This window comes from Lathyrus oleraceus, chromosome 7 (genome assembly GCF_024323335.1).
Source record: "Lathyrus oleraceus cultivar Zhongwan6 chromosome 7, CAAS_Psat_ZW6_1.0, whole genome shotgun sequence".
Classification (NCBI taxonomy): domain Eukaryota; kingdom Viridiplantae; phylum Streptophyta; class Magnoliopsida; order Fabales; family Fabaceae; genus Lathyrus; species Lathyrus oleraceus.
In genome coordinates, this window is record NC_066585.1 from 279,948,997 (window position 1) to 279,970,256 (window position 21,260).

At 39.8% G+C, this 21,260-nt stretch overlaps 1 protein-coding gene across 1 annotated transcript; it reads left to right on the top strand.

The window, feature by feature from the left end:
* The first annotated feature begins 1,150 nt into the window (after positions 1–1,150).
* On the top strand, positions 1,151–1,977 carry LOC127106538 (auxin-induced protein 6B-like). Its single transcript, XM_051043822.1, has one exon. It carries the CDS (start codon positions 1,537–1,539, stop codon positions 1,816–1,818), a length of 282 nt encoding a protein of 93 aa, XP_050899779.1. The 5' UTR covers positions 1,151–1,536; the 3' UTR covers positions 1,819–1,977.
* The last annotated feature ends 19,283 nt before the right edge of the window (positions 1,978–21,260 follow it).

The following is a 21,260-nucleotide window of genomic DNA, read 5'->3' on the forward strand; positions in this document are numbered from 1 at the left end:
TAACGAACCTCAAACATCGGATCTCATTAAATACGATTCCTAGTTATAAAATGTATTGGCACTATTGACATGTATTAAGAATTCTCATAGTTAATACGTATGATTATTATGTTTACTTTCTATATTTTAAGACAAATGAAAATGAATTATGTTTAAACATAAACAAATATATAAGTGTTTGAACAATCTCTTGTATCATTAGTATTCTCAGTCAGGAAACATTTTGATTTCCTAAGGAATAATATATGGCAGAAAGAAAATAAAAAATCTTCAAAACTGAAGAAAGTGCTTTCTGAACAAATTAATCTCAACTAGTCTATCTCGAACTAATCTATCTAAATCTCCATTAGCATGATTTACAGATCAATTCAAGCGAGAAGTGAGGTTTAGGAATTCATCCTCGTTGCATGGGATTGTAAGCCCCCCCATAGGATGATCATATCCGAATTCTTCTTCTGCTTGATTTAATAATTCTTGAAACAATGGTCGGTTCAAGTATGATACCGGAATCACAAACCGCCTCATTTTATCTCCAACATAGACGGCAAGATAGCCTTTAGGGACTTCAAATCCTTTGGTAGATCCTTGGGATGTTGAAAATGATGCCTTTTTGATAATACTTGTTATGCGGAAACCCATTGTAGTTTTTTATGGTTATATAGGATTGGCTGAGAAAGAAATGTTTGAATGATGATAATTTAGAATGCAAAAGACTTGTTTTTCTTAAGAACCCAAGGAATAGTGTATATATAGTTGATCAGGGTCTGTTCAAATCAATTAACCAATGAATGCAAGTTGATGAGTTATAGTAGGGCCTAGGGAGAGACAAGGGATCACATGTTACGGTCTTATACAAGTCATTTTCAAGGATTAGGAAGCTAAATGGGAGAACATGAACATACATACCCCACATTCTGAGATAATGGCCAACATATAACCTACTTGAAATTAAGACATTTCATGGTGAATGAAACCTGATGTCTGTTGTTGCATTTTTGTTATATCTATTTCAATGGTAGAAATGGTTTAGACATCTCGCATCACATGTTTCTTCGAACTAACAATCCAGCGAATATACATTTACAAACTAATGTATCAGAACTATGTGCAACATCTAAGGTTTGTGTTAATATTGAATATAAGATCATTATGAGCCACATTTTATATTTCTGTAAGACAAACTCCATGAAATTTTCATACCAGAAAAGAACTGTGGGGTCCCTGCCTTGCTAAACAAGTATCAAGGTCAATTAATCAGTGGAAAGACCTCTACGACAATACCATGTGATCTTGTAAATGCTCGTCTTCTTGTGTATTCTATGATCTCATCCTCCTAATCTTATACTACAGTCTTCACCAATCATTCATGTAGCCAAAGGTTTCTCAATATTCTTTTATCTATATATATTCTTTGCTACAAGCATTTAGGACCAACACAACTAACTCACATCCTAAAGCATTACAATATCAAAAACCTTCTCTTCCTTATAAGTCTTTTTAACAACAATTTATCTTCAAGTTTCAACGCATACAACAATGGGTTTTCGTTTCCCTAAAATGATCAGAAAGGCATCTTTTTCTGCAAACCGAGCAGTTTCAAAAGTTGTGGACGTGCCAAAGGGATACCTTGCAGTCTATGTTGGAGAAGAAATGAAGCGGTTTGTGATCCCAATTTCATACTTGAACCAACCATCCTTTCAAGACTTGTTGAGTCAGGCCGAGGAAGAGTTCGGATATGATCATCCAATGGGTGGCCTAACCATTCCTTGCACTGAAGATGCATTTCAACACATTACTTCTTGCTTGAATAGGCTATGATTCTTCACAAAAGAGTCTGACATAGTTTAGTACAGATATGTTTTTGTAAGCTAGGCATCTTTGCAAATTGTAAAAATGGGAAGAACATGACATTAGATTGACAAATTTATTTAGTACATATATATTTGTTTAATGACAATGAATCCAACTATTCAAGCATCTCCTCTGTGTTTCTTGTTTATTGAACTTAAGAACTTCGAAAATACGAGTATACAAGTAATATTCCAGAAAATTTTCTGACAGGAATTGAACATATGATTCCTAGCAAGGGGAGATCAAAATTGTTTTTCTTTTGACAAGAAATGAAAGGTTAACTAACCAATTCTTTTTTCCTTTACTACATTATATAGACATGAAATTTAAAATTTGGGGGTCCAAAGCCTTAATACTAGAAGAGGTACCTTCCCTTCAAAAGGAACAAGTTCACAATAACAGTAACAGTAACAAGGTCAATTATTTCTATGGTGCCTGTTACAATATCCTTATCTAAAAATCGAATGGTTAGTAACTTAGTACTTACGTAGAAGGCTGTGTAATGGGGTTTAGTATTTGACAACTGCTGACGAACCACCACATGGTGTTGTCTTATATACTTTCATCAAGAGTCAGCAAGAATATTGGCCAACTTTGTGGATGAGTCGCTACATAGTAATTGCTAGAAAATGAAAGAGATTAGTATAGAAATGAACTTAGTTAGAGTTTAACTAGTGCAATGCCTTCTTTTTCATAACAGCTTCAATTGTCGATACATTATTTGCACATTACTATTAGTCATTGGTCTGATAGGATCTTAAATTCAATATTGGTACATGTTATAATGTCTGCGGTTAAAATGAATGTCTTTCTGTCATAACAGCTTGCAGGACAAGTACTTTGTGAAGAGCATAGAAAGTCCTTTTGATTGTATACTCATCCAACTCTACAAGTACCGCGCAACATGCAATTTAATTGCAAACTGATGAGACATTGTTGTAAGGTGGAAATTGCATATAAATGATCGCAAGTATGAAGAGTTGTTTAGACGTAGTCTAGCATAGATACTTGAGGTGGTGTGATATGTTGGTTTTCTATTATCACATTATTTGATCTTTGAGAAAGACTTCTTTGACATTACCATGTGATCTTGTCTCCTTATAGATACTATGACCCAATCCTAATTAATATTATACTATACTACAGTTCTCCTCCACCAATCATTCAAGTAGCCAATGGTTTCTCAATATTCTTTCGTGATAGAAAATAAATTGTTACGAAAGTGAGACGCGTGTATGTTTTTCATTGATTAAGTAGGAGGTTGCCCTTTTAGTTGCTACACTAATCCCACAATATAAGGATGATGATGGCATTTGCAGTTTGCACATCTCTGATGAGACATTTTGGAAAATTGGTCATGATGACCATGACGTCACAATAGTAAGTATTGTCGCGTCAAAGCTTTCAAAAAATGTCTTTTTCAATATTTTGTCGAAAAAGACATTTTTGGGGGGAAATTTGTTAGTTGTGACGCTAAAAAAGATATAAGAAGTCAAGTACGAAACTTAAGAAATATTTGGAAAGTCCAAGCTAACTTCGACGGGAACTTGGCAAAGCCTTTCGACTGGAACTTGGCAAAAAAAATTGTCATTCTGTCGAAATAACATTATAATAGGACTTAGAAATTTCTGAAATGATTTGAAGATGATTCAAAACGAGGTTAATAACTTATTTTGACCTTATCCGTTCCTTGAAAGTATGCGTGGAGGTCTATGAAAGGCGAAACACATGCAAGTGAGAACGTGTCATTTTCTGGAGAAAAGACCATTTGTTACCGTTACTGTTGAAGTAGTATAAATAGGAGTCTTATCATTAGGATTCAATGTGTTCAATATTGTATCAAACTCAAAATCACTCAATGTATATAGTGTTATTGAGAAAAGAGTTTTATGAGAATATATGCGTATGAAACACCATATTTTCATTCAATGTCAATCTATTTACATTAAAGTCATTTTCATTCCATTTACATTCCTATCGAAATTATTTTCCTTCTTTGTACTTTTCATAAATCTTCTTTGGATTACTTTTAAATTCAACATTATCGTCGAAGAACTTACTAGTAAGAAAAACTTTAAACGAGAAGTATACACATATGTCCTAGGATCAATCTAGTCGATCCTGTGAGTAACCAAATCATCAATTTTGGAAGACTGATGCTTGTTTACCAAAATTCAAGGTAAACACCTACGCAACAAAGTAAGTTTATCTTAAATCTTCTAATTTGTTAGACTTTATACTACAACTGATTGTAACTAATATATTTTCAATCTTTTCGATCTAGGTGGTCAGTTCTGGGGATGAACTACAACAAGTGTTCCAAACATGTTGTAGTAGTCTATCGCAATCTTTTAGACCACATTGGAGCAGACGATGTATTACTACTAAACAACTCTACTTTTGATTTTAAAAAATCATCAAGTTAAATATCCTCCAATCATGTCAATTTCTTATACAGTTTATCTGGAGGCCGTATGTGGGTCTTAACCCTCAGGTTAACGACTATGACACTACAGTTTTGACAGCAAAAACACTAATCATCTAATTCACTACCATGGAGATGTATTAGAAGTAATTCATATTTATTAGTTGTACTATTTTCTTAGCCCCTAAGTTTGTTAGAGGGTATTTTAGTATTTTATCCTATTCTAGTAACCCTAGTTTTAGCTTATAAATAGGGTGACAATCATTGTAACTTTTATCATGTTTTGTAGCCGTCATTCTCTGAATAGAATATTTCCATTCATCATTTATTCTACCTTTGCACCAACAATTGGTATCTAGAGCTCCGGTTCGGATTCATTGGGAAACACGGGAAACACGAGTGAACGTGAGGTCTTGTGTGTTTGATTTTGATTCTTAGATTCGTGTTGAATCTTGAACAAAATCTGATCAGAATTTTAATTCTGTGGGTTGGGAAACACTGTGTGAGAAATCTGAGTGTACTGTGCAAGGTAGAAAGATGAACGGAAACGGCAACATGAACACCAAACTTTCAGTATTTGACGGTAAAAACTGGAATCGTTGGATGATCCAAATGCGTGTACTGTTCGGTGCTCAAGATGTTCTAGATCTTGTCACTGATGGTTATGTTCCGGTAGCAGTAGATGCGACGGATGAACAGAAAAACGCGCAGAAGGAAGTAAGGAAGAAGGATCAGAAAGCATTGTTCTTCATTCATCAATGTGTTGATGTAAATGTGTTTGAGAAGATTGCAGATTCAACGACAGCAAAGGCTGCGTGGGACACACTGGTTAGATGTTATGGTGGTGACGCATCAGTGAAGAAGGTGAAGCTTCAGTCCTTGAGAAAGAAATATGAGAATCTCAACATGAAGAATAATGAGAAAGTTTCTGAATACATCTCCAGAGTGATTCTGATCACTAATGAGATGAAAGCATGTGGAGAAACTCTTTCTGAAGAAACAATCATGGAGAAGGTATTGAGATCCCTTACCTCTCAATTTGATTACATTGTGATAGCAATAGAACATTTCAAAGATCTGAGCACCATGAGAATTGAAGAGCTGCAGAGCAGTCTAGAAGCGCAAGAGTTGCGTTTGACTGAGAGAACTTCTGAAAGGGAAGTAGAGCAGCAGGCTCTGAAAGCAACTTCTGATAGGAGGTATCAGAAGCAGTCAGAAGCCAGGAGAAGATCTGATGGTGGTCAGAAGTCAGAAAGCTCAACCTCTGATAGACAAAAGAATGCTCAGAAGGGAAAAGAGAAGTATGACAAGAAGAAGATCCAATGTTACTGTTGTAAGAAGTTTGGTCACTTTGCTAGAGACTGTTGGTCAAACAAGGAGAGAAAATCAGAAGAAGCAAATATAGCCAGAAGTTCTGATGACGAATCTGTGCTATTGATGGCCTCTGAATCTGATAATATGGATCTGATAGACTGGTGGTATATGGACACTGGCTGTTCAAATCATCTTACTGGAAACAAGAAATGGTTGGTTGACTTTGACTCTGAAAAGAGGACAAAGATCAGATGTGCTGATGACAAATATCTTAATGCAGAAGGTATGGGAAATGTCAGAGTGATTCTGAACAATGGGAAAACAGCATTGATTCAGAACGTATGGTATGTACCTGGCATCAGAAGCAATCTGATGAGTGTGGGACAATTAATTGAGAAAGGTTTTTCAGTTACCATGAAGGACAATCTTCTGAAGCTGTATGATTGCAATCAGAAGTTGATTATGGAGTCAGAACAGAGAAGGAATAGAACATTCAAGGTGAATGTCAGAACTGCAGACTCAGAATGTCTTAGTGCAACAAGTGCTAAGAAGGAGAGTGAGCTGTGGCACAGAAGATTTGGTCATTTGAATTTCAGAAGCTTAAAACATCTGAATTCAAAGAAGTTGGTACATGGAATTCCTGCAATTAAGAAGCCTGAAAAATCATGCAAAGTTTGCATGGAAGGAAAACAACCACGATTGCCATTTGCGTCAGAAACTGCTCCAAGAGCAAAACATGCCTTGGGAGTTGTACATTCTGATGTGTGTGGTCCATTTCCAGTAGCATCGATTGGAGGGAATAAATACTTTGTGTTATTTGTTGATGAATTCACAAGAATGACACGGGTATCCCTCATTAAGTTTAAACACGAGGTGTTTGATGAATTCAAGAAGTTCATAATGAAGGCTGAGAATCAGAGTGGTCAGAAGTTGAAGATTCTTAGAACTGACGGTGGAGGTGAGTATAACTCCAAAGAGTTCCAGAAGTTCTGTGAGGAGAATGGAATTGAGCATGAGGTTACTGCTCCTTATACCCCTCAACACAATGGTCTTGCTGAAAGAAGAAACCGCACTTTGCTTGATATGGTGAGAAGCATGCTAAAGGAGAAGAAGCTTCCTCAGAAGCTCTGGGGAGAAGTGTTAGATACCCAAAAGTGCTTATTTGAGCTATCAAATATGGGTATCTTTCACTCCATTTCCTTGCTAAATTTTCAAAACCACCTTTGTTTTAGATGAAATGCAATACATTGATAAACGATCTTGGTACCTTTGATTTGTGTGTTATTGTGCAGGAAGAAGGCATGAAATAATTGAAAATGAAGACACAAGAAAGTTGGCAAAGGAACCAAATAAAACAAGCATTCATCAGCTTGCTCGCTAGGCGAGGTCTGTGGCGAAGCACTCGCTAGGCGAGCGTCTAGCGAGGGTCCAGCGAAATGCTCCAGGATTTTACAGTGGCAAACATGACAACACTCGCTAGGCGAGCTTCCAGCGAACGTTGCAGCGAACGCTTCCAGACTTGGTGAAAAGCGCAGCCAGCACTCACTCGCTAGGCGAGGCTCTAGCGAGTTCCCAGCGAGGATTCCAGTAGCCAAACCTCTCAACCTCACTGGAGCGAGGGTTGAAGCGTGCCCTTCGCTAGGCAAAGGTTTTGTTCGCTAGGCGAACATGACAGTCTGAGATAGGCTGTTTCTCTGGGCGCAGGTGCCTCATGTGCCTCAATTAGACCCTCGCTAGGCGAGCCATTCTGCTCGCCTAGCGAGCATGACAGCCCAGTACAGCTCATTAAGTAGCAAGTGCCACTTTTTGGAGCAAAACCTAGTTTTCCATACTTTTGCACCTTTTCTAGATATTTTTACAGCATTGTTCTTAGAAGCTTTTGTGCCCTAAATTTCATTTCTCTTCATCTCTTAACCATCTTTTACAAAAAGAAGGTGGATTCCCATCCAATCTCGATTATTCGACTCGGATGTTGATCAACCTTCTTCCGAAACTTGCCGACCAAGCTACCATGAAAATGAGTAGCTAAGTCCTCCATTTGTCAAGGTTAGATGTAGATGATCACTAGCTTTGTGTGTAAATGTAAGGATCTTCATGTGTAAACTCTTTAATGGTGAATATATGATGAAAACTTTGTTCTTATTCAAAACTCTTTGTGTTGGTTTATGATCGAGAGATGTTTACCAACTCTTAACCTAGGTTTTCATCCAATCTTGTTTGTTAGCTAGAGATAGTAATGAATGATTTTGTTCACCATAAGGTTGAACCAAAAAGTTGTCATTTTGATAGGTTGTGTTAGAGATAAACAATCGATCAAAATGGGAAAACTCACAATGTGTGTTCGAGAGAAACACATTGGGAGGACTTTGTGAAATAATTTATCATCTAAAGGAGTTTATAAGATTGTTGACCGAACAAATACATGCAAAGTGATCGTTGAACCCTAACTTTGGCAATATTTCTCAAATATTCAAACCATAACTTTTACCGCATTTTATTACATTTTTATGCAAGATAACGTGACAACAACTAAAACCCTATTGTTACCTAAAGCTAGAATTAATACAACCATCGAACGGCGGTGATATCTTACAATCCCTATGGATACGATAACAAAAACTCGACACTTAAAATTACAACTAACAAAATGGCGCCGTTGCCGGGGATTGTAAATTGATATTGCGAGCATCGCAATGGTTGCTTAATTTTTACTTTCGAATTTTTGACTTGTGCTTGTAATCTGTTTGGTTTAGTGTGCAGCTTACGTTTTATGCGAGGGAAAATCCCTGTGGACGAACTTCTTTTTGATCCCGAGATCGAAAGAACCGCAAGGAGGAACAATAGCAAAACGAGACGTAGGAGGCAACAGGCTAGACAACGTCAAGAGCAAGGAGAAAGTTCTTCTACCACAAATCCACCACCATTCATATCTAACATGGAGCCACCACCACCACCTATTTCTACTCCATGCATAAACAGTCCAAGAAACACCGCTCAGTTTGCCAACCACACGGGAAGGCAAGCTGAGATGAAAACGGGAACTCTCAATTTATTATATGGAAGTCTATTAACCGGAATGGACCATGAAGATCCCTTTGCTTTTCTCACAAAATTTTATGAGATAGCATTGGCGGCCGGAGTGGATCAGGCTCAGGAGCTCCCGTTGTTCCGAAGATTATTTCCCCACGCTTTGCTCGGCAAAGCAAAAGATTGGTACTTAGACCAAACACCAGCCGTAATGACAGACTGGAACGTGTTAGAAGAAAAGTTTATCGAAAGATTCTTCTCCCATAACCGGTTCATGGAATCAAAGACGGCCATCTCGGTGTTTGCACAAGGAATCAATGAATCCTTAAATGAAGCGTGGGAAAGATTCAAGTCCATGCTTAGGAAATGTAAAGGGCATGGATTTGATGAATTGACTCAAATCCATATCTTCAAAAATGGACTTCAACCAAATTGCAAGACGTTGTTGGATGCTACCTCGGGTGGCTCTTTATTGTCAAAAAGTGCCGAAGAAGCTACAAACATTATAAATCGAATGGCTCTAAATGATCTTCAGAGTCAAAGTCGAGGCAACTCTTTGAAGAAGCCGGGAGTGCTTGAGCTAGGGACGAACGATGCCATCCTTGCCCAAAACAAGCTCATCTCACAACAAGTGGAACTCTTAACGCAACAAATAAAAGAGTTGAGAGAACCTTCTAAAGCTAAACAAATAGCTTGTTGTGAGCTTTGCAAAGGTGAGCATGACACCAGATTCTGTCCACCTCCGGGGTTTGAAGAAGTAAACTACATGGCAAACCAAAGGGACTACCAACCGAGACCACAACAACAACAACAACCTTATCAACCAAACCCTCAACATCAACAACAACATTTCCAAGGGAACCAAGGGTTCCAACCTAGGAGTAACTATTACCATAACCAAGGTTATGGAGGTGGTTCTTCTAGCCGTCAAAACCCTCCACAAAATCCTTATCAATCTCAACAACCGCCGGTCGTAACTTCTAAGTTGGAAGAGACATTGACGCAATTCATGCAAATGTCAATGGCAAATCAAAAAAGCAACGACGCGGCTATAAAAAATCTCGAGACTCAAGTTGGGCAACTTGCTAAGCAACTCGTGGAACAACAACCCGGTCCTTCCTTTTCGGCAAACACGCAAACAAATCCTAAGGAGTATTGTAAGGCGATCACAACGAGAAGTGGGAGGGAGTTGATGAGTGAGAATAAAAAAAGAGTTGAGAGAGAAAATGAGGAGGAAATAGTTGAGGAAAATATTGATGGTGAAGTGGGGGAGTGGAGTAAGGAGGAAGAAGTTGAAAAGAACGAAAAGAATGGTGAAGTTGAAAAGAAAAAAAATGTGGAGATTGAGAAAAATACAAGTGATGAAGTAGTGGTGGAGCCAGTAAAAAAACCTAGATGGAGGAGTTCTAGAATTGCTAAAGGAAAGGAGGTAGTGAGCGCTACTCCAATCCAAAACCTTCCTTATCCACATGCTCCGTCCAAAAGGGAGAATGAACGGCATTACGCCCGGTTCATAGATATTTTTAAACAATTGAAAGTGAACATTCCGTTTGCCGAAGCCTTGGAGCAAATGCCAAAGTATGCCAAATTCATGAAGGACATACTTACAAAAAAACGGAGGTACACGGAACCAGAGACAATCTTGCTTGATGCACGATGTAGTGCCATCATTCAGAAAACTCTCCCAAGGAAGGAATCCGATCCGGGACGAGTCGCTTTACCGGTAACCATCGGAGACACCTACATGGGTAATGGCTTGATTGATTTGGGATCTAGCATCAATTTAATTCCCCTGTCCATTATCAAAAGATTGGGAAATGTTGATATCAAACCTGCTAAGATGACTTTGCAACTTGCTGATAAATCTACCACTGCACCATATGGAGTGGCTCAAGACATGTTAGTCAAAGTTGATAAATTCTTCTTCCCGGTTGATTTTATTGTTATTGATATGGAAGAGGATGATGATGCTCCGCTCATCCTGGGCCGACCGTTCATGAAAACCGCGCGCATGATGATTGATGTTGACAACGGTTTGATGAAGGTAAGGGTCCAAAATGAAGAGGTAGCCTTCCATCTTTTTGAAGCTAAAAAGCATCTTAATGATAAACATGATTCTTTCCGAATTGATGCCACAGAGGAGAAACTTGTGGAGGTTGTAACACCCCGATAAAAATAAGATAATTATTTAATTTAAGTTAATATTATATTTATTAATTTAATTAAATAATTGGAATTATTGGATTATTATTATTATTATTATTATTATTATTGGAATAATAATTATTGGAAAATATATATAAGTTGGAAATAAGAAAAAGAGTCCATTTTTGGTAAAGAAAGGGTTTTACGTGAAAAGCAGAGAAGCGGCTGAAAAGAGGAAAAGGGCAAAGAGACAGAGCAAGAGGAAGAAGGTTGGAGAAGAGAAAAGCTTGGAGCTTAAAGATTTCCGGGTTAATTCAGGTAAGGGGGGTTTATCGTCGATTAATGGGTATTATGGGATAACATGTAATGGGTAGTGATAAATCATTGATTTGACTCTAATTGGAATGATGCATGATGAAATTGTGAAATATTGGATGAACGAAAATTGGATTATAATTGAAGGGAATTCGTAGGAATTAGATGTAAAAATGTTAGAATTTGTGAAATCGAATAGGGGATAATTCGTGTTAGATGATATGAACGATTACTGTGTAAAATTGAATTGTAAGAGGTTGGAATTGGGAGATCTCGTAGCAGAGAAAACCATAGCAGATCTGGAAATCTGGTTTCTGGTCATACGCGTATGGCACTAGGCAATACGCGTATGAGATGGTCTGGTACGCGTATGGCACTAGGCATTACGCGTATGGATGAGGAAGATGATGTTTTGAACGTGGTTTGGTCTCTGTTGGTACGCGTATGGGGAAGTGGTACGCGTAGCATACGCGTATGAGATAGGTGGTACGCGTATGGGATTGGCTGAGAATTGGGCCATACGCGTATGGGACTAGGCAATACGCGTATGGGCAGGATTGTGATTTTTCTGTGCTGTTGTTGTGCAGTTTTGGTTGTTCAGCTGAGTAATGTAATTTAGCTGATGTATGATAGAGTAGGGATCATTTTCCGTTGTTTTGAGTAGTATAGGTATTAGTAGAGTGTGCTAAATGCTGTGATTGATTATGTGGTATGACATGATATGCATAATGTGGTGAATGTATCTATCATGTATGAAATTATGAATGGACTGTTTATGGCTTAGAGTGTGAGCATATGTCCATTGTGGATGATTGTTGATGTTTGCATGACTAAGTGATTTAGCTTGCATATTGTGGCCTTTATGGTGGTAGCTAATTCCCATGGTGAGGAATTAGTGAGTTAGTATTGTGGATTGTTGTTGATGTTTGCATGCTAGGTGATTAGCGTGCATAGCATAGCCCTTGGGGTGGTAGCTAATTCCCATGGTGAGGAATTAGTGAGTGAGTCACTAGGTCTCAAATGAGTGGGACTAGTGGGCTTGGTAGCCGTATCTGGATTTGATCGGTGAGGTTGAACTATATGTTCACGAATAGTCGGTACCGCATGCATGGAGTCTCATTGCATAATGTATATATGTATGGCGTATAATATGAATGGATGTATTCCAATATTATACGTGTGTTTTATGGTTGTGTTGAGTTTGAGTATGATGATGATGATGATTATGAGTTGATGTTGCCGTTGCTGAATGTGTGATCCGATTAGGGTGATTAATGTGTTAAATTACTTAACATGACATGATATTTTATAATGCTTATTATATCGATTGAGGAACTCACCCTTACAACTATTTTTCAGGTAACGAGCAGTGATTGAGTAGAAGCTAGTGCTTGGAGTCTAATGTAGTCTCCTTAGTGGGTCATGCTCTGATAGATGTAACATCGGGACGGGATGTTTTACCTTGTTGAATAATTTTACATGTAATGTGTTACATGTTTTGCATGATTGATTTGATTTCTATCCGCTGCGTATTGTGCAAATGCTTTATGTTTTGAATTAATAAAAGAGCATGACAGTTATTATGGTGAATGGTGTGAAGTGATTGTGTGACACCCTTAATTGCACCTTTACTCTGATGTATATATTTGTTGTTTTAAATTAAATATTTGGGGTATTTTAGAAGGGTGTTACATTAGTGGTATCAGAGCATAGTCGGTCGAGTCGAGTCGTAATTATTCTGTTCCCCTGTACGGGATAGGTGTTGTGTAACCCTATCAGTACTTATTGTTTAGCTTGTTGGGTTTTCAGAATAGAGATGGCTGGGAGAGGTAGAGACGATGCTGCGATTGCTGAGGCTCTGGGTATGCTAGCTGGAGTACTTGGAGGGAATCCGAATGTTGTGGGAATGGGAGCTGCTCGTCAACTGAGTGAGTTCCAGAAGAACAATCCTCCAATGTTCAAGGGAGCATACGATCCAGATGGTGCTCAGAAGTGGTTGAAGGAGATTGAGAGGATCTTCCGAGTGACTGAGTGTGCCGATAACCAGAAGGTCAGGTTCGGTACGCATATGCTGTCAGAGGAAGCAGATGATTGGTGGGTTGCTACCCGTACTGAGTTGGAAGCTGCTGGAAGTACTGAGATCACTTGGGCGGTGTTCAGAGAGAGATTCCTGAGGAAGTACTTTCCAGAGGATGTCAGAGGAAAGAAAGAGATAGAGTTCTTAGAATTGAAGCAGGGCAACCGGTCTGTTACTGAGTATGTTGCTAAGTTCACAGAGCTGTCGAAGTATTACACTCCCTATAACGAGGCTACTGGGGAATTTTCAAAGTGTGTGAAGTTTGAGAACGGGTTACGTCCCGAGATCAAGCAGGCTATTGGATATCAGCGGATCAAAGTGTTTTCTGATTTGGTTGACTGTTGCAGGATTTTTGAACAGGATACCAAGGCCAGAGCGGAGAGCTATCAGCAGAGGGTTGATAGGAAAGGCAAGAATCAGAATGATCGTGGAAAACCGTATGCAGCTGGCAAAGGTTTTCAGAGACAGAGTGGGACGAAGAGGCCTAGTGGGGGAGACTCTAGTGCCCCTGCTAAGTGTTACAGATGTGGTCAGGCTGGACATCGTGTCCATGAGTGTACCAGTGCTGAGAAGAAGTGTTTCAAGTGTGGCAAAGGTGGTCACTTGGCTGCAGAGTGCCGGTTGAAGACTGTGACTTGTTTCAACTGTGGAGAGGTGGGTCATATCAGTCCACAGTGTCCTAAGCCGAAGAAAGAGAATCAGTCGGGAGGCAAGGTCTTTGCTTTACCGGGTTCTGAGAAATCTGCAGATGATCGTTTGATCCGAGGTACGTGTTATATTAATGGCTTTCCTCTTGTAGCTATTATTGACACAGGTGCGACTCATTCCTTTATATCTTTGAATTGTGCTATGAAACTTGAATTAGAGATATCTGAGATGCATGGTAGTATGGTGATTGATACTCCTGCGAAGGGTTCAGTGACTACTACTTCAGTTTGTTTAAATTGTCCTTTGAGTATTTTTGGTAGAGACTTTGGGATGGACCTTGTGTGTCTTCCACTAGTGCAGGTTGATGTTATCCTGGGTATGAACTGGTTGGTGTTTAACCGAGTCTATATCAACTGTTTTGATAAGACTGTGATCTTCCTGAGATTGAGGAAGAAAAGAGTTTGTTTCTATCAGCAAGGCAGGTGAATGAGGCAGTAGCAGATGGGGCAGAGTTGTTTATGCTGTTAGCGACTTTGGAGGCTAAAGATAAACTGGTGATTTGCGATCTAGCCGTGGTGTGTGATTTTCCTGATGTGTTTCCTGAAGAAGTGAATGAATTACCACCAGAGCGTGAAGTTGAGTTCTCGATTGATTTGGTACCTGGTACTAGGCCGATATCTATGGCTCCGTACCGTATGTCTGCTGTTGAGTTAACTGAATTGAAGAGTCAGTTGGAAGATCTGTTGGATAAGAAATTTATTCGTCCGAGTGTGTCGCTGTGGGGTGCACCAGTGTTATTGGTTAAGAAGAAAGAAGGTACTATGAGGTTGTGTGTGGATTACAGGCAACTGAATAAAGTGACGATCAAGAATCGGTATCCTTTGCCGAGGATTGATGATTTGATGGATCAATTGGTTGGTGCGAGTGTGTTCAGCAAAATAGATTTGAGGTCGGGATATCATCAGATACGTGTGAAAACTGAGGATATTCAGAAGACTGCTTTCAGAACAAGGTATGGACATTACGAGTATTCCGTAATGCCTTTTGGTGTGACTAATGCGCCTGGAGTATTCATGGAGTATATGAATAGGATTTTCCATCCGTATCTAGACCAGTTTGTTGTGGTGTTTATTGACGATATTTTGGTGTATTCGAAATCTGAAGAAGAGCATGCTGAGCATTTGAGAATGGTTTTAAGAGTTCTACGAGAAAAGAAGTTATTTGCTAAACTGTCTAAGTGTGAATTTTGGTTAGAAGAGGTTAGTTTTCTTGGTCATGTGATTTCAAGAGGTGGTGTTGTTGTTGATCCTTCTAAAATAGAAGCGGTTTTGAAGCTATTTGGGTGATTGTTGACAGATTGACAAAATCGGCTCATTTCATTCCGATCAGAATGGATTATCCGTTAAAGAGATTAGCTGAGTTGTATATTGAGAAGATTGTAAGTTTGCATGGTATTCCGTCGAGTATTATTTCGGATAGAGATCCTAGATTTACATCGAAGTTCTGGGAAGGTTTGCAGAGGGCTTTGGGAACTAAGCTGAGATTGAGTTCTGCATATCATCCGCAGACTGATGGTCAGACTGAGAGGACGATTCAGTCACTAGAGGATCTGTTGAGGGCTTGTGTTTTGGAAAAGGGAGGTGCTTGGGATTGTTATTTACCTTTGATTGAGTTTACCTACAATAATAGTTTTCATTCGAGCATTGGTATGGCACCGTTTGAAGCTTTGTATGGTAGGAGATGTCGGACGCCTTTATGTTGGTATGAGTCCGGTGAGAGTGCTGTGGTTGGACCGGAGATTGTTCAACAAACTACGGAAAAGATTAAAATGATTCAGGAGAAGATGAGGATTGCTCAGAGTCGTCAGAAGAGTTATCACGACAAGAGGAGGAAGGCACTTGAGTTCCAAGAGGGAGATCATGTGTTTCTTCGTGTTACTCCGATAACTGGGGTTGGTCGAGCTTTGAAGTCGAAGAAGTTGACACCTCGATTTATTGGTCCTTATCAGATTTTGGAGAGGATAGGAGAGGTAGCCTATCGTATCGCTTTACCGCCGTCACTTGCGAATCTACATGAGGTTTTTCATGTGTCTCAGTTGAGGAGGTACATTCATGATCCGTCGCATGTGGTCCAAGTAGATGATGTACATGTGAGAGATAACCTGACTGTTGAAACATCACCTATGAGGATCGAGGATCGAGAATTGAAGCAGTTGCGGGGTAAAGAGATTGTTTTGGTAAAGGTAGCTTGGGGAGGACCAGCAGGTGGCAATGTGACTTGGGAACTTGAGAGTCAGATGAAGGAGTCTTATCCCGAGTTATTCGCTTGAGGTATGTTTTCGAGGACGAAAACTCTTTTAGTGGGGGAGAGTTGTAACACCCCGATAAAAATAAGATAATTATTTAATTTAAGTTAATATTATATTTATTAATTTAATTAAATAATTGGAATTATTGGATTATTATTATTATTATTATTGGAATAATAATTATTGGAAAATATATATAAGTTGGAAATAAGAAAAAGAGTCCATTTTTGGTAAAGAAAGGGTTTTACGTGAAAAGCAGAGAAGCGGCTGAAAAGAGGAAAAGGGCAAAGAGACAGAGCAAGAGGAAGAAGGTTGGAGAAGAGAAAAGCTTGGAGCTTAAAGATTTCCGGGTTAATTCAGGTAAGGGGGGTTTATCGTCGATTAATGGGTATTATGGGATAACATGTAATGGGTAGTGATAAACCATTGATTTGACTCTAATTGGAATGATGCATGATGAAATTGTGAAATATTGGATGAACGAAAATTGGATTATAATTGAAGGGAATTCGTAGGAATTAGATGTAAAAATGTTAGAATTTGTGAAATCGAATAGGGGATAATTCGTGTTAGATGATATGAACGATTACTGTGTAAAATTGAATTGTAAGAGGTTGGAATTGGGAGATCTCGTAGCAGAGAAAACCATAGCAGATCTGGAAATCTGGTTTCTGGTCATACGCGTATGGCACTAGGCAATACGCGTATGAGATGGTCTGGTACGCGTATGGCACTAGGCATTACGCGTATGGATGAGGAAGATGATGTTTTGAACGTGGTTTGGTCTCTGTTGGTACGCGTATGGGGAAGTGGTACGCGTAGCATACGCGTATGAGATAGGTGGTACGCGTATGGGATTGGCTGAGAATTGGGCCATACGCGTATGGGACTAGGCAATACGCGTATGGGCAGGATTGTGATTTTTCTGTGCTGTTGTTGTGCAGTTTTGGTTGTTCAGCTGAGTAATGTAATTTAGCTGATGTATGATAGAGTAGGGATCATTTTCCGTTGTTTTGAGTAGTATAGGTATTAGTAGAGTGTGCTAAATGCTGTGATTGATTATGTGGTATGACATGATATGCATAATGTGGTGAATGTATCTATCATGTATGAAATTATGAATGGACTGTTTATGGCTTAGAGTGTGAGCATATGTCCATTGTGGATGATTGTTGATGTTTGCATGACTAAGTGATTTAGCTTGCATATTGTGGCCTTTATGGTGGTAGCTAATTCCCATGGTGAGGAATTAGTGAGTTAGTATTGTGGATTGTTGTTGATGTTTGCATGCTAGGTGATTAGCGTGCATAGCATAGCCCTTGGGGTGGTAGCTAATTCCCATGGTGAGGAATTAGTGAGTGAGTCACTAGGTCTCAAATGAGTGGGACTAGTGGGCTTGGTAGCCGTATCTGGATTTGATCGATGAGGTTGAACTATATGTTCACGAATAGTCGGTACCGCATGCATGGAGTCTCATTGCATAATGTATGTATGTATGGCGTATAATATGAATGGATGTATTCCAATATTATACGTGTGTTTTATGGTTGTGTTGAGTTTGAGTATGATGATGATGATGATTATGAGTTGATGTTGCCGTTGTTGAATGTGTGATCCGATTAGGGTGATTAATGTGTTAAATTACTTAACATGACATGATATTTTATAATGCTTATTATATCGATTGAGGAACTCACCCTTACAACTATTTTTCAGGTAACGAGCAGTGATTGAGTAGAAGCTAGTGCTTGGAGTCTAATGTAGTCTCCTTAGTGGGTCATGCTCTGATAGATGTAACATCGGGACGGGATGTTTTACCTTGTTGAATAATTTTACATGTAATGTGTTACATGTTTTGCATGATTGATTTGATTTCTATCCGCTGCGTATTGTGCAAATGCTTTATGTTTTGAATTAATAAAAGAGCATGACAGTTATTATGGTGAATGGTGTGAAGTGATTGTGTGACACCCTTAATTGCACCTTTACTCTGATGTATATATTTGTTGTTTTAAATTAAATATTTGGGGTATTTTAGAAGGGTGTTACAGAGGTCGCAAACCAGGTTCATGTTTCTAATCCTTCCGAAAGATTTCTTATCGGAGTATACAAAGGCTCAACCAAAAATAAAGGAAAAGACATGGAAGCATTGTTGCATGAATTAGAAGCTTGTGGAGAACTTGTCTATCATAAAGAGACAAGGGAAGGCGTGGATATGACCAATATAGTGGAGGAGCCAAAACTGGAGCCACATTTGAAATATGTGTACCTTGATGATAACTTTGCTAAACCCGTGATCATTAGCAATAATTTGTCCACAAACGAAGAGAATCAATTGATGCGGGTGCTAAAAAAGAAAGAGGTTGTCAAATTAGTAGAGGCCGGGATGAATTGTTCTATCGCCGATGGTGAATGGGTGAGCGTTGTGCAAATAGTTCCGAAAAAGGGTGGTATTAGATTTTATCGAAGGTTCATCAAGAACCTCTTGAAGACGACAAAGCCCTTGAGGAGGTTGCTCAACAAAATGGATCCCGGAAGCTCAAACAACAAAGTGGATCGCGGAAGCTGCACAATTCCTTTGGATGCTCCTCTGTGAGCATCGCACCGTCGAGCTTAGCCGACGTTAAACAAGCGCTTGTTGGGAGGCACCCCAACATTGTAAGTATTTACTGCTTTTTCTGTGTGTTGTGATGGGTTTCGAAGTGCTAACACCTTGCTGAATGAACCTGAACTGCTGCCTTTGAAAAGGCAATTGTTGTCATGCTCGCTTGCTGCTCGCTAGGCGAGGCAGTAGCGAGCTGATTCGCTAGCTGCTCGCTAGGCGAAGCAGCAGCGAGCGCTGCATGACAGCACTTATTAAAAATCTCAGCAGGGCACTCATTTTGGCCCAAACACAACTTTTCTGTTTTTCAAACTCTGCTGAGGAAAATTTTAACCGAGCACTCTCCACACTCTCTCATTTTCATCTCTCTCACTAACACTCTATCCCTATTTGGAAGATTGCAAACCCTACTCCACTTCACATTTCAATCAATCCGTGTAACTAAGGTTTGCCCTACTACATTTTCTGTATGTTTGAACTCTTTTATTTCCGATTTGGATGTCAATTAGGATGAGTTGTGGTATGGGAAACTTTAGGTTTGCATGTGGGATTTTAGGTTTTGCAATTGGGGATTTTAGGTTTTGCAATTGGGGATTTTAGGTTTTGCATGTAAATGTGTAATCCTCAATAGCGTAGAACGTTCGTTTAATTGATAAATCATTAGGTTCTGAAATTGAAACCATTAGAATGCGGGTTTTGGGAAGATTTCTCTGAAAATGCTGCAGAACCCAAAAACCCGTAAGGTTCGCTAGCACTCGCTAGGCGAACCAGGGGCGAGCATTCGCTGCCACTTCGTTGGGCGAGGCAGCAGCGAGCATGACAGTTCTTTAAATTTTGGTTTTGCTGTCTAATCTGTTTGGTGTGTGTTGTTTCCTGTTATATTTTGCAGATGGAATCGAGGTCTGGAAATTCAAAGAAGAGGAAGGGAACGAGCACTTCCCGTCCAATAACGATCCAATTTGATAACGATAAATTTGTCGGGGCGAAGCAGGCCGCCAGGTACGTTGCTCTGGAGAAACGGAAAATTCTTCCGGAGAAGCGATTCCTCATCAACCCCCAAGGCACAAACAGAGCATTTGCCGGGTTGATTGACACAAAGAAGTGGGATCGGTTAATTTCCCCGCTTGAGCATTAGGACATAGCAACGGTGCGTGAGTTTTATGCAAACGCACTGCCTGATGACGACGAGCCCTTTACTTGGATATCTAGAGTGGCCGGCCGTCCAGTTGCATTTGATAGGGATGCCATTAACCGAGTCCTTGGTGAGCCGCTCCAGCTGGGAGCTGAGGAAAGAGACACATACCACACTGATTTACGGCTTCACCGAGATGTTGAAGCCATTTCTGCCGCCCTGCTATTAAGAGGGAAATCTGTTGAGCTGAACCCATCTGGGGTTCCAATGAGGTATCATAGGGAGGACATGACTCCCATGGCTCAACTGATACTGCTTTTGGTTCTGACAAACATCCAGCCAAAGTCCCACACCTCTACAGTGCCGATCCCAGTGGCACATTTGGTTCACAGTATCCTCTCCAACGTCCAGATCGATGTGGCGAGGATCATCGCTAATGAGCTTAAGTCCGTGATTGAGAGCGGGCTAAAGTCGGGGGCTCGTGTGAATTGTCCCCTTGCTTTCCCGTGCTTGATCATGAGTTTGTGCATTCAGGCAAAGGTGAAACTACCGTCTCGGGGTCAGGTAAGGATCCCGTCGCCTATCGATGACCGGTACGTGGCCAAATATTACAGGGCCAAGAATGCCAGAGGCAGTGCAGCTACAGAGAGTACCCGGGCTTCTGATGGTCCTGGTACTTCTACTCCTGGACCAGATCCCTACCTGCAGGCTGTGTGCGATTACAGTTTTGAATGGATGGCGGCAACCCAGCGTGTCATGATAGATATGCACGACTCTATGCAGCGGTTACAGCTGCAGGGAAGTGGTGCTTATGCCTTGATGACGCGTGAGCAGTTTCTGCTTAACGCCAACTGGCCTGTGGACAGGCCTGTGTATGGTGAGGGGGCAGGCGCTGGTGCGTCTTCTGGTGGTGCAGCTGATGATGATGATGAGGCTACCGGTTCTGAGGCCGGTAGCGAGGAGGATTCTGAGCCCTTGGAGGGTTAAGTTATTGTATTTTTCAGTTTTTATGTTTATTTCTATTGTATTTTCGGATTCTGTATTTTGACTTCGGTTTTGTACTTTTGGGGTGTTTTGTCCCCCACGAACAAATTTAAATTTTGAAGTTTATATTATTATTTCTGTTTTAAATTTTGTTTGTTTAATAAATTTTTGGTTGATTGAGTGGCAAACCCTCTAGATTGGTTGCTCCTCAAAGAAGTACCCAATGAAGGTGCATCCGAGCTTGGATGGCAATGATAAGAATAAACAAGTGAATAAGGCTAAGGTACATGGTTACCTCCGGCTAGAATTTTAGAATGCATTAAGAACTTTACTCTTTTTGGTAAATTGAATATTGTCTTTTTGCAACATAATTGAATGAATGTTTCATCTAGAGCTTAAAACCACAAATTGTGAGGAAACCTCCATTGTACA

What these genes read in the sequence shown, in the direction of transcription:
- LOC127106538 (XM_051043822.1), top strand. Translation starts at nt 1,537, where the DNA reads ATGGGTTTTCGTTTCCCTAAAATGATCAGAAAGGCATCTTTTTCTGCA.